This window comes from Camelus dromedarius, chromosome 21 (genome assembly GCF_036321535.1).
Source record: "Camelus dromedarius isolate mCamDro1 chromosome 21, mCamDro1.pat, whole genome shotgun sequence".
Classification (NCBI taxonomy): Eukaryota; Metazoa; Chordata; class Mammalia; order Artiodactyla; family Camelidae; genus Camelus; species Camelus dromedarius.
Genome location: NC_087456.1, coordinates 33,336 through 46,448, shown reverse-complemented (window position 1 = coordinate 46,448; position 13,113 = coordinate 33,336). Strand labels below are relative to the sequence as shown.

Sequence of the window (13,113 nt, the reverse complement as noted above, 5' to 3'; positions counted from 1 at the left end):
GTGAAATAGATGCCAATTTGTAAGAAACTGTAATTGGAGGGAACTCCGAAGTACCTTCCTTCTCACTAGTTCTGAGGTCTTTCTTTATCTGCTTCTTCTCATCAGCACTTTGCCATTAATAAGTGAATCTCAACGTTTGTTACTTTCCACTTTATAGAAGACCAATTTCTACTATATTCAAGTTACATTACTTACTGTTTTATTCATCCACTTTTCTGTTTATCTGTTTTTGCCTAACAAACTCCCCAAAGTTCAGTGGCTTAAATAAGCACTTATTTTGTTCACAACCTACACTTAGGAAAAGTGTGGTGAAGACAGCTGGCCTCTATTCCTCTCAGCTTCAGGTGGGGCAGCTCGAAGGCGGGTGTCTGGAATCACTTGAAGATTCATCCATTGATGTCTGATGGTTGATGCTGGCAGTGGGCTGTGGCTTTGGTGGGGCGGGCAGGTGGACCACCTCCCCTGGAATACCTAAGCTGTCTCTGTGGCCTGAGCTTGCCCACCTGAGACTGGGTTCCAGGGTTAAGAGTGAGGCAGAAGCTGAACTGCCTTTTCAAACCTGCCCTGCAGGACACTTAAGGTTGGCCCATATTCTACCTTTTTTATGGAATTAACTTTGAAAGTTTATGGAGACATTCAAAAACCAGCATAATCTACTCACTAGCCACAATGTTTTCTTACTGCTTCCATATGAGAAATCCACTTATCCCCACTCAGTCCCTGAGCAGGTCTCGGTCGCAGTGGTGGTAGGCTCAGGCTCCAGTCCAGGGTCTTACTTTCCCATCTTCATCAGGTCCAGGTGGGGCTGAGGTTCCTGGGCGTGGTTTCTGGAGTGCAGCCCCTTGGGTACACTCCTCTCAGTGCTGAGGCTTGAGGATAAGGAGACACGGGTTATTCGCCACCACACACCCAACATTCTGCTAAACTGCTAAGGACTCCCTCACTCACAGATGGAAGATGGGAGGCACACTGGTCTGTAGCAGTTCTGAAATGCAGCCTGGTGCTGCTGGCTCTTTGATTAGGACTTAGTCCTAACCCTGGGAGGGGTTCTCCTTTGCTGCCCTCTCTGAGCTCTTTGTTCTGTCCCTTTCATGAGCAGTGACCTCTGGTTGCAGCTGAGTAGTTCTCTCAAGCCAGCTTCCTCCTTGTAGACCTTCTAAGAAAAACCCAAAGGCCTCTTCCCGTTTTGCACTATCTTTGTCTCTTTCAGTCCAAGCTAGCAAGCAGTGTTTTTGCTACCACAGTTCTCTTTAAAACTTTGAGTTTCCTGTGAATTTTATTGGGTTCATGCCATTGGAAAAGCTACTCTCACGTCTTCTTGAGATAAACTCTTCACCTTGGGCTTCCTGTGAAGCTGTTGTGGGACCATGCCTTTGAAATTCGTATGCTTTTAAGATCTTTAAAGGAATTTGAGGCGGCACCTTAAATCTTTCCAAGGTCTTAACAGAATCTTGGCTTCGTCTTTAGACTGTTTTCCTGGCAGCACCCTAGATTTGATCTTAGCCTGGAAGCCATTTCTCTGCTTACCCATTATGTGACAATTGGGCATATGGGGATGCTTTAAATGGGATACAGATATTTGAACCCTGTGAGTCCTGGTTCCTTTCTATTTAATAATCTTTTTGTTTGTTTTAGCTTATCTCTCTCATCAATTTTACTTTCAGCTGTTCGGTAGCAAGAGTCCCGTTTCCTCCAGTTTCAGTGTCATTTTCTTCCCTGGCCTAGAAGCCGTCACTCTCAGCCCTTCAAGAGCCCTCAGGCTTCCACTCACAGTCTCGGGGACACTTTGGATTTTCACTCTTACTCTTCTCTACATCTGTTCAGGTTTCACCTACCTCCAGGTGCAAAGGCATCCCCACATTTTGGGTTCCTTTTTAATGGCTGTGCCCCATTTTTAATATCTGTGCCAGTTATTTATTGCTAATAATTTATATAATAAACTGCCTCAAAACCTGGTGACTCAAAACAGCATCTGCTTGGTTCACAAATCTGTATTTAGACAATGTTCAGTGGAGCCAGCTCATTTCTTCTCCACTTGGCATCAAGCGGGCACTAGAATAATCTAAAGGCTTGTTCATGCTCATATCTGGAAGTTGGAGCTGGCTTTGGTTAAGGACATTCCCTGGGGTCATCAGCTGGGACAGCTGCATGTACAAAGACTCAGTAGGTGGCCTGGGCTTCACTACGTGGTGGCTGGGTTCTAAGGGTGAGCATCCCTACAGAGTGAAAGTCAGAAGCCATTTAGCCTTAGAAATCACACAGCAGTGCCCCCACATTCTGTCCCCTAGAAACCAGTTGACTGAGGCCAGTACATACTTCAGGGGAGGGAATTTCACAGGGGAAGTGTCAAGGAATTTGTAGTTGTTTTACAACCACCATCTCTGCCTGCCTTGTCTTACCAAATAATCCTTCTATCTGAAGGAAAGTAGTTCTTCCAAGTCAATGTCACTGAAAATCCAGCAAGTATTTCTGTTTGTCTTTGTTGAGTATGTTCTCTTGTTTTGTGGAGAGCCACAAAGGATTACAAGAATTAAGGCTTTTTTCTTTAGAAAAATGTATGGATCACCTTAAAACCACTACATTAGGAGATGGGTTTCTCCTTAACTCTGCGAATCACTCATTGCTCCTTGGAATGCAATTCAAATAAGCATACAATATTTGTGGTTCAGAGAAAGGCTTATGTCATTAGAACCCATATTTGTAAGATGTATTAATTGCAGTCTTTTTTTCAAAGTCTTGTTTTGGGAGACATTTATTAATTCAGCCCTAAGTAACTCAATGTGATCTCCCTAAAACTTTAAAAGTCATGGAGAGTTAAGACTTGGGGGAGGAAGGGGTAAGAGACTTTCTACTAAGAGGTGCCTTGTAGTCATTTTATGTAGGAAAGACATGAACTGATTACAGAAAAATAAGAGTGTAAATTCAAGTACAAATGTATAACAAAGATGATGACAGTAAACAGTATTGTTTTGTGACTCTTGGTGGTTTGAGCTTTTTTCTTGACTTTCTGAGTAATTTGAGTTTCTCCATTCCACAAGGCAGATACCATTTTATTGTAACTGAATTTATTTCAACCTTTGATGCTGGTTTAGAGTTAGGCTGTTCTTAGTCTGCTAACCTCATTACCAAACAGTTTTATGTTCTTCATGCAGAATGCTGATCTTCCAGCAAAAGTGGAATCTACATCTTCAGTACTTCTCCATCTGAGTGCAGAAACTCAACGTTTTCTAAAGGAGTTATTTATGAAAGAATTGCAAAAGGAATCTGACACACTGGAGGAGGAGAAAAAGCAGTTGGAAGAAGAAGTAGTGCACCTCCGGCATCACCTAGAAATGAACGCAGTGGAACACAGTCCAGTGGAGCAGTACAAACGGGAGACTGAGGAGCGAGCAAGACGGGATGTAGTAGAAAAACTGAAAGAACTCAGTCAAGTCATGCGGTACAAACAGGAGACTGAAAAGCAAGCAAGACAGGATATTGCAGAAAGATTGGAAGAAATCAGCCAGTTCTTACGGGTGAAGCATTGATCTGTAACGTGCTGTAATTCACTTCGCTGAGAATTACAGTTCAGATGTGTAGATTTTATGTGTTTCCTCTACTTCCCATACAGTGGTTTGTTTTGTAGATTTCTGGAAGGAAGGCCGCATTTGTTACTCCCTTTAAATAATTCAGTTTCCATCATTACTATCACTAAATTGATCTTTCAGAACATCTCTCACTAGAGAATCACTTTTAAGACCAATTGGTGTAAATGAAGACGACTAGGAGGAAAAGAATATATTGTGACTCAAATACTGTACCACACTCTGGGATTACTGTTAGGTTGTATTGTTCAACTGTTAAAATTTTAAATTGATCCTATTATTCTTTGAACTATCACATTACATGAGTACTAATGTAAGAGTGATTCAACTTTAATTTTGTAATTCAGATTTAATTCACTTGACATTGATGATAAGTATTTTAAAGTTCAGCTTTTTTTCACATTTAAAAGTTGCTCTCTGAATCACTGACTCAAAACTAAAGGGAAAAAATGTACTGTAATTACTTAGGTTATAAGTATTTTTAAAATTGTATCCTTTTAATTTGCTGTAGGCCCAAGCAGCATCTCAAGAAGACTTGTTAAGAGAGTATAAACGTGCTTCAGTAAGTCAAATGGAACACAGAGTTAAAGGTCTGGAAACTGAACTGAAAAGTAAAACTTTTCAGTTTGATTGTAATGAAAAAGAATTGGAAAAATACAGGCTGTACCTGGAAGAGCTAGAAAATGGAATGTCATTGGCAAGCCAACTAAACTTGTAAGTTAAAACGTAGAATTATAGAAAACAATTTAGCTCATTAACTTGCCTCTAAGGCATAATTTTTATTGAGCCAAGTTCATGAAGTGAGTAGCAAGTGAGAGCTGACTAGATAGTGTCATTTTGGGAAATGGTGTTAGTAAATGAACTCCCCTTTAAAATGTCAGTCCAGGGCAGTTTGCATCTCGCTGCCTTTTGTTGCTTTTACATGACTTTATTTTTTATATTTGCATATATTTATCCTGATCTAGTCTTTAAGCTAGGGGTTTTGCAAACTTTGTAATTTAGACAGCCATATTATCACAAAATTTCTAGCTGGAATTCCCATAAATAGAAGTGTTAATGAGTTTAAAATTAACTTGTGTTTTGGAAGAGTACAACTTAAACCCAAGGGGCCCCATTATGGTGTTTGGTAAATTTACTTTCTTGATTGTGTTATTTGGTGTCACCACTCGTGGGCATCGAGATGAAGTACTGTATCCTTCTAAGTTTGTCTCCGCTACGTCAAGGCATGCTTGGGAAACAGGGAAATTAACATCGGGGTGAAGGGCAGTATAGTGGTTCACAAAGTGGCTAAAAAGAATATGGTGGCCTGCCCGAGAGGGTGTGTGGAAGACAGAAAGGGTAGGTCCATCCTCCGGTGCCTGAATAACAGTATAAGCTACAGGTCTCCGTGCTATCCAAAAGTAGAGTGTTTCTATGAAAGTTGTCGGTGTAAAGCAAAGAGGCAGTTACCTTAGGACACATCTTGCTGGTGGATGCATAAAATAAACATGCATAAAGCACAGGCGCTCACAGACACAGTCCAAAGCCGTGGTGGCGTGATGCCGGGATACTGAGTGTGGTTCTGGGGAAGGAGCTCAGTGGGGCCTCTCTCGCTGCTCGGGGTGCTCATTGCCCCTCTGATGGCTCGGGCTGAAACAAACACCCAGTGCTATTCTGGCTTTTTGCTTTTTTTTCCATAAAAGTGAAAATCCACTTGAGTATTTTTTGGTAATGGAAAACAGGTGCTGATGTAGGCCTCTGGTAAAAGCGAAGTAACAAAATGAGCTTTGGGACATTGGGGGACACTTGAAACTGCCCCTGGTGCTGTCGTAGTTCTTTCCCACCATCGACTCTGCTGCCTGGTGCCCCCGAGAGGTGGTGTCTCTAAACTGTTCCTCAGTGCCGCATGCTTAATGTCTCCCAGGTAGTGAGTGAAATGTGTGTATAAGGGGGGTGAAAGCAAATGCTTGAAAATGGCTTTGAGGGATGGTTTAGTTTTTATTTCTAAATTGGTTTCCTGAGGGTGAACATGTCTAGATGCAGCCAGTGCAGAAGGCAGCGGGGATCCTCTGGGGGGGCGTCTCCATCTCTGACTCTCCCCACTTTGAAGTACTCATTAGTTAAGGGCCCCCCAGGCATATACGTCCTTCTTTAGGACAGTTTTAAACTGTAATTGTTTACAGTAGGTCTGCGCTGTCGTATTTTTTGGTGTCAAAACACAGTTTAATGGGACAATCTGTTTACTATTATAGCAACTTTAAAAATACACATCACTTAGGAAGAAAATGAAATGAATGAAATCTGTGCTTTGCAATCCTCGCAGGGCTAATGAGAGGCTGGCAGCAGTGAGCACTGAGCTTCAGCTGGAGAAGCAGCACAAGAGTTCTCTCCTCGGCTCTGTTCCCGCACGGCCTGTTGACGGACCGCCTTCTGATGAAAGTTCTAGTACTAGCGTAGAGACCGAAAGGAGTCTTACTCGAAGAAGGAACTTCAGGAATTTTTCAGACCCTTCGACTAGCATAAGCGATCTGTTCAGGGTTAGTTATATTATCTTTTTTTCCTTGGTTTTCAGATTTCTGATACAATTCTTGTTTTTAATTTGATGAAATTCTGAGTTGTTTATTTGACTTCTGCACACTAAGTAAAAGCCATAATTAATTGTGTTAATAAAGGATACAAATTTTATAATTTTTTTTAAAGTCCCTGGATTTGTAATTTTCAAGAGATACCTGTCATTAACTTTATTCAATAAATGCAACTAAACTGATAAATTTTAAATTTCTTAAAAAGCTCCATTTTAAACTCTAGTTTAGAAATTAAGTATTATTGCCAAATAACTAGAGATCCACTTTCCAATGTTTGGCTTAGCTTCTGATTGATTTCAGTTTGGCATTGGTTCATAGTCATTTTCAAGTTTTGCTGCACCCCAGTTTTTCTACCCCTAAGCATAAGTAAATGATTGACATTGAGCTACTTAACCACATGCAGATGTTTTTTATTTAAAGGAATCCAAGATATATTCTTTTTATGAATTCAATAAACTTGTAACACTAAAAACATTAAGGTCTGTTTTTAAGTTTAAAATTTTTATCATTTTCTTCTGTAAGAGTACATCCTTAATTGCTATTTTACTTATAGCATTGTTATTTTAATTGCTATAAAATGTCTTACTGAGAAATTGTAGAACATTTCTAAGTATGTAGTCAAGTAAAGGAAATACTTAAATTTTTAAAATGAAGTTCACTTACGTCTCTGTCTTGCCCTCACTAGGAATAACGAGGTGGCAATGATAGGGAGTCTTTAAATTACAACCAGTTTTCATTGTGTATCATTGTTGTTAAAATACCCATTTAAATCGGTGCGTGTTGGTTTATGGTTTGATGGTGTTTTCATGATCTTCTTGATGCAGGGAAAGGTAGCACGGGCCCTTTTTAAGTGAGGTGTCAACCTGTTTCTTCTCACTTGGCTTCATGTCATAATAAATCGAAGAAGAAAAAAGCTCAGGTTTCATAGACAGTGTTGTGGGTAAATTGAGTCTAAGTGCTTCAGAGTCATGAAACCAGACTGCATGGTGTTAAAAAAAAAATGCATGGCTAACACTTCTGTCAGTGGCTAAGCATGATTCAAACTCGAAATGTTTTCATTAGTTGTCACCAAAAAATCGACAGTGGGTCACTTTACAGGATGATGGTGGAAGAGTGTGAGTGCAAAAGCAATTCAGGAGAAGACTCCTGAGGACAGTTGTTTCCTTTGATGTTTTTGGAGGAAAGAGGTGTCTATTTTTTAGTACTTCTAGATACACTGGAAAATGATTTATTTTAAACTCAGTGTTGTAGTTCCAAGGTACACGTAGTTCTTCTGTAGGGCCGTGGGGCCGAATCATGCTAGGTTTAGCAGGGAGGTTAACAAGCCCCATTCTGTCCAGGTGCAGAGACACGTCTCCCTCAGCACTGCCGGGAGCCTCATAGGAGTTACTGTACAGTTACTGCTTACAGATTTCTTAGTCAGACTTAGAGAAAGAAGATGCCTTGTGGAATTGCTAGGGATGTAATTATTTCTGCTGGGAAAACATAAAGTAATGCCATGAGAGGTGTGAACATACTGTTTAAAATGATGAAGGGATGGGTTTTTGCATGGGGCTTAACAAAACAACAGACTTGCACAGCTTTTCATCTATGGTTCTAGAAAGCAAAATGTTAAAAATGGCATTGGGATTGAATTTAACATTCTCCTTTATGTGCAAGATTTTAACATTTTGGACGGTTCCTACTGTGAAGTTCCAGCTTACTCAGCATTTTCTTCTAACTTCACAGAAGTATTGCTCTAAGTCTGATTTCAGTCGTGCTGGTTGTCGAAGCAAGTTTTTTCCAGTTCATAACACTTGGATTTATTGCCTCTCTTACTGCTGCTTGACGTACAGCCTTGTCACGTGACATCGCTGTAGTGGTAACAGATGGACCCCGTATCTGTTTTGCTAATTTTTTACCCTCAGATTTCACATTCTAGTTTATTTCTGGGATGTTTTGTCCTACATGTCAGAAGCAATTTTACAGTTTTACTCAGTTGTCTTATCTATATTACTATAAAATACAAAAGGTTAAAATTAGCCTGAGCAGATACATCACTGTTAGATTTTCTTGCACATAGAATTTTTTTCTGAGAATTGAAAACTTAAAAATGGATTCCAGACAATATTATAACACACAAAATTTCTCTGTTTTAGAGGTTTTTTTATGTTCAAGAGTTTTTAAGTGTTGGTGTGCCTAACATGAAGCATGGCCACAATAGTTAATAAATGTCCTTCAAATTATTTTAAATAGGGAGACTAAATTTTACACTCATTGATTTTGGACTTCTGGTGTATTACTGACACTTTCAAACATTTTCTAATGATTTATTTAAGTAACTTTTAAATTTCTCAAATGTCCATTCAGTTTAGCAGCCCTTTTTCTAAATGGGACTATATCAGTGCACCAGAGCTAAAATGGTTAAAATTCTAAGACTTTAACTTTTTACATGACACAGCACTGTGTCTCAGCAGAATCTGGTCACGTTTCTTTTAAAAGTAGGCCTCCAAGGCAGGGCACGTCCACTCTGAAGTTTAATTCGAATCAAACTATCACTGTAGTTAAGCTCATTTCTCATGAGGCAGAGGCAGAGTTCAGTAACCTTGTTTCTGGTATCAGCTCTCTGCCCTGTGGACTCCCTCCTGCCCTCATTTCATTTTGTCTGAATGGACAAATGAGGAAGTGTGTTATCTTTTGAAAGACAATCACTCAACTTCCAGTTATTTTCTTTCATTCACTTTTTTCTCTGTACTTAATTTTTCAGCTCCTTGATCAACAAATTTTCATTTCTTTTCTCTGTAGCAAAATACATGTATTTAATAGTTATAAACTGACAAGTGTCATTTCCTTCATACATTAACCTATTTACAACAGGATGATGAATCAGAGTGGTTAAATGACTTGATTCTATTACATTTCTGGAATTGTACTAATTTTTATAACATTTAAAATAAGAATGACACCAAGTTTTAACTTAAAAAGTATCAATAATCTGAAAATATATTCACTTCAGAAATGAACTTGTGTGTATATGTGTGAGGCAAGTGTCTTTTTATCAAGTTGATCTCGGAAAGAGAGGGCAGCATTATCTTCCAGCCTGTGACCTCAGTTTTGACCTCAATCCTGCAGTGTCCCCAGTGGGACCTACCATTTCTGTGGGACATGGTCTGCAAACTGCCAGTTATGAGAGAGTCCTCCTAATTAAAAATCATTAGAATTAAAACTTGCTGATACATTGTCTTCCTGTGTATAATTTTCTCATCTTTCTGTGTTTTTGTTAAATGGAAAAGTTTAAGTAAAACTGTAGGTGCCTTGTCCTTATTAATGTTGGACTTCAGACCACTTCCACCATCGGGACATGGGGGTCCTCACCTAGAAATAAACATAAAGGTCCCAGAAGTACCTATTTAGGAAAATAGCTTTGCAGAGGAAAAGGTAGTAATCTTACATTCAACTCATGTAAAAATGTGATCTACATTTTGCATAGTGTTTATTAACGGTTATATGAAATTATTTCAGTAAAGGCTTCTCCCTTCATCTGTTAGGCGTTTTTTACTTCACAGGACCCGCCTGGCACTGATGTCACGTTGTTGATGGCAGAAGGCCTCTCTAGAATGCGCTTGTCAGAGTGTTAGGGAAAACAGTCTCTGAAACTACTGGCAAATGGTAGCCCCAAATTTTGTCTTTGCACCTAACATTTACAAAGGCCTCGGCTCTCGTGTCACTGTTGTCACCACAGTGTTTATGTCTGGTGTACTAGTTTAGACCCTGTTTAGTGAGCCGGGTGACTTTTATAAGAAAGATTTTTAAAAGAACACTGTAGGTGGGGACACGTAGTTTGAAATGTCCCCACATGTTTCATAATTAAATACATAACTAATTAAGTCGTTTCAAATGGCTCCAATTTCTAGAACAGAAACAAAGTTACAGTTAAAGAATTACGTATTGTTTTCCTTATTTCTAACTCAAGGAAGTTGTGAATCAGGAACCAACTTTGAAAACTGGCGCTAGCCTCCTTTTCTTCAAGCAGATTTTGATAGAAATATCTTAGTCATATACAGAGAGCAAAATACATTTGCTGAACTTGTTTGCCAGTAGAATTTTCACTTGATATCATAACAGAGCCCTTTTTTTCATTTTATGTATCTACTATTTTGTGCTAAAACCATTAGCAAGAACAGACCTTAAAATTTTAATTTTCTAAAAGTGCTGGAATGGAAAAGCTCATTTTAAGGAAAAACCCATTAACATTAAAAAAAACTAAACTTTTATAAAGGGCAGATTTTCTGAGAAATGCAAAGTAATGCATTCAGTGTAGAACATGAATTGTTTAAACTCTTTGTGCTAATAAGATCAGGCATCACCCTCTGAGATTATGTGTATCTGACAGGGCAGTGTTTACTGTGCTTTCCATCAGGGGAATCTAAATAGCCTTACGTATATGTTCTCTATTATCTAAAATCAAAGTGAGTAGGAATTTATTTTATTTTATTCCTGTGATTATTTTTTCTATTTAAGCAATCCCCAAGTTAGGTCAAGTCTCTGAAAGTATTATTTAAAGGCCACATTTCATAAGCTAGCTGTCATTCCTATGATAGTGTTTCTTATTTAACTTAAGCATTAAAAATAATATTTGACTTATTTCAGATGTGGAAGAAGTTGGAGAATAATATAGATAGGGAATTAAAAGAAGGTATGTTGCCAACATTTCTGAATTAAATTTAGACATTGATTTCTGAAATACACTGTAAACAGTAAATGGCACCTCATTCTGTTGTTTGAATAACAGATACTATGTTAAGTTTTTCCTTACACCATAGCTAATGAAAAACGTGAAAGCATAATCTCATTCATAATGATAAATGTACTTATTCCTCATTTATTCATCATGATCCACAGCTTTAAAAATATCTCAAGAAGTCTGTGTTCTCTGTTTCTGGCTGTGCCCTTCCTCTCCTGCTGTCCCCGTGGGCCTGTCACCTGTGCACACAGACCTGTTCTCACAAAGCATGGAGGTCATCAGCTTCTCGAGTTTGGTAGTGACTGAGGCAAAAAACCCAGACTCAAGCAATCACAGTTCATGTACCTGTCCCCTGGTGGATGACAATTAATTTCCTGTCATTCACTTTGTCACTAGTTAACATTTTGCCCTCAGGAAAAATTCCAAATTCCTTAGCTTGGAAGAAAAACACCCACATCGATTTGGCTCTTGCCAAAGTCTTCAGCCGTATCACTTTCCTCCCCTGCTCTGCCCCTGTGCTCCAGCGGCTGGTCAGACTGCGCCCAGCTCCGCGGGCGCCCTTCCTGCCTCTGCTTTGTGTTTGCTTCTTGCCTCTCCCTCCCACACTTTCTCCTCCTCCTTCAGGTATCTGCTTACACATCACGGCCACCAAAGGGGACAATATTGACACAAAGCTGGACGTCCCTTCTGAGTGTTCCAACTCTGCCCTCTTTTATACCTGTCATGACATTTATGTCTCTGTACCGAAACTGCCTGTTCATCTGTTTCTCCAGTTTATGGTACAAGATCTTTCAGGGTGGACTCTGTCATCTTCATCTTGTGGTTCCAGTGCTTGTCACAGTGCCTTAGCACATGGTTGCTGAGTAAATGAATGAAGAGTGAGAAAACCAGGCGCTCTGATCCTTAGCCACAGGAGCAGTTAATTCAACGTGCAGCCCTGGGCAAAGTCTAGAGTAGTAATCTTGTATTTTGTGTTGTAATCATATGTAGGTATTTTTCGTTCTTCTTAAAACTTAGAAGTCTCAGCTTTTCTTAAAAAATAAACTGACATTTAGTTACCTATGAAGTATTTTAAGTAAATCTAATTCTTTCATTTTCTTTCCAGCTACTATTGAACTTGAATCTAAGTCCTACAGACTCTCTCGTAGGCTCGATGGACGAGTCAAGTCCAAGTCCAGATCTGGTTTCGAAAGCACGTGAAGAATATGTGGAAATTCTGAAGAAAAGTATCTGATCTACAAGATAAATAGTAAACATTTACCTGCTCTGAAATAGTAAACATTTACCTGCTCTGGGCTGTTTGCCTAACATTTTAATTATTTCCCGCTAAGTAAGACACTGACAATGTTTATTAAAGGGAAATATTCTTGTATTATATATGCATGATTAAAACTGATGTAGTATTTTAAACCACGTTTCTCTGCATCTCATTGACTTTTAAGCAGATTTTGGGAATAAAACTCAGCACTTTGGAGTATTATATACTCAAACTGAGCCCGGATGCCAGCTGTTTAAGCAGCACCCAACCACCGACCAGATTTGTCCTTGTTATTGAGCCGTGTTGATTGGTAGCTTTTTTGAATTTTCCAGTATTAATCACTGTCTGTCAACCTAAAGATTTAGACGGACAGCGTTTGGATCTGCTGTGGCTGTTTCAGTGTTCTAATGGATCACAATCGTTACAGTGCCGTCAGATTTTCTGTATGTTACCTGAAACACTGATTCACAGATGTTTCCTCATGGAGAAATGAAATCTGACTCAGGCTTTTCATTTTCTCTATTTATTTACTTACTTTTTGGAAACAGTCTTAAAATTAGAGACAAGTTCGGAGCACCAGACTCAAACGGACATTGTCACAAACCTGCCATCTCTCCCATACATTCTCCTAAGGCATTATCTATCTTTCCTAAATGTCACTTGTTCTACCATAAGTGCCCTTTCTCTCCCCTCTCACCAAGAAGTCATTTGTTTTTCAGAAAATGCCTTTCTCCTTTTCCTGTCACGTATTAAATTGTATGTAAGCCCCCAATTCTAGCCACCCCTTCAAATCCCATTGCTTTGTGAACTCTTGCATGTATTCATACGTAATTTTTTTCTCACAGAAATCTGCTTTAGTCAATTTAATTTGCAGGTTCCCAATCACTGAATGTAAGACAGTAAAGGAAATACTCTCCTTCTCAACAATTTCCCGGAGCTAAAATTTTAATAACTCCTACTTAGATCCTTTATTCCCTTTCCCAT

At 39.1% G+C, this 13,113-nt stretch overlaps 1 protein-coding gene across 5 annotated transcripts in view; it reads left to right on the top strand.

Annotated features, from left to right (window-relative positions):
• The window catches only part of LOC116153389 (ankyrin repeat domain-containing protein 26-like), a 70,663-nt gene extending 58,382 nt beyond the window's left edge, over positions 1-12,281 (top strand). For 4 of the 5 annotated variants that reach the window (XM_064477020.1, XM_064477017.1, XM_064477018.1 and 1 more), the window contains 5 exons: positions 3,153-3,515; positions 4,096-4,298; positions 5,887-6,100; positions 10,778-10,823; positions 11,977-12,281. In XM_064477020.1, coding sequence (XP_064333090.1) covers positions 3,153-3,515; positions 4,096-4,298; positions 5,887-6,100; positions 10,778-10,823; positions 11,977-12,071 — 921 coding nt within the window. In that variant the 3' untranslated portion in view covers positions 12,072-12,281. The remainder of the gene's footprint in view (positions 1-3,152; positions 3,516-4,095; positions 4,299-5,886; positions 6,101-10,777; positions 10,824-11,976) is intronic. The other variant, XM_064477019.1, reaches the window with a different exon arrangement.
• The last annotated feature ends 832 nt before the right edge of the window (positions 12,282-13,113 follow it).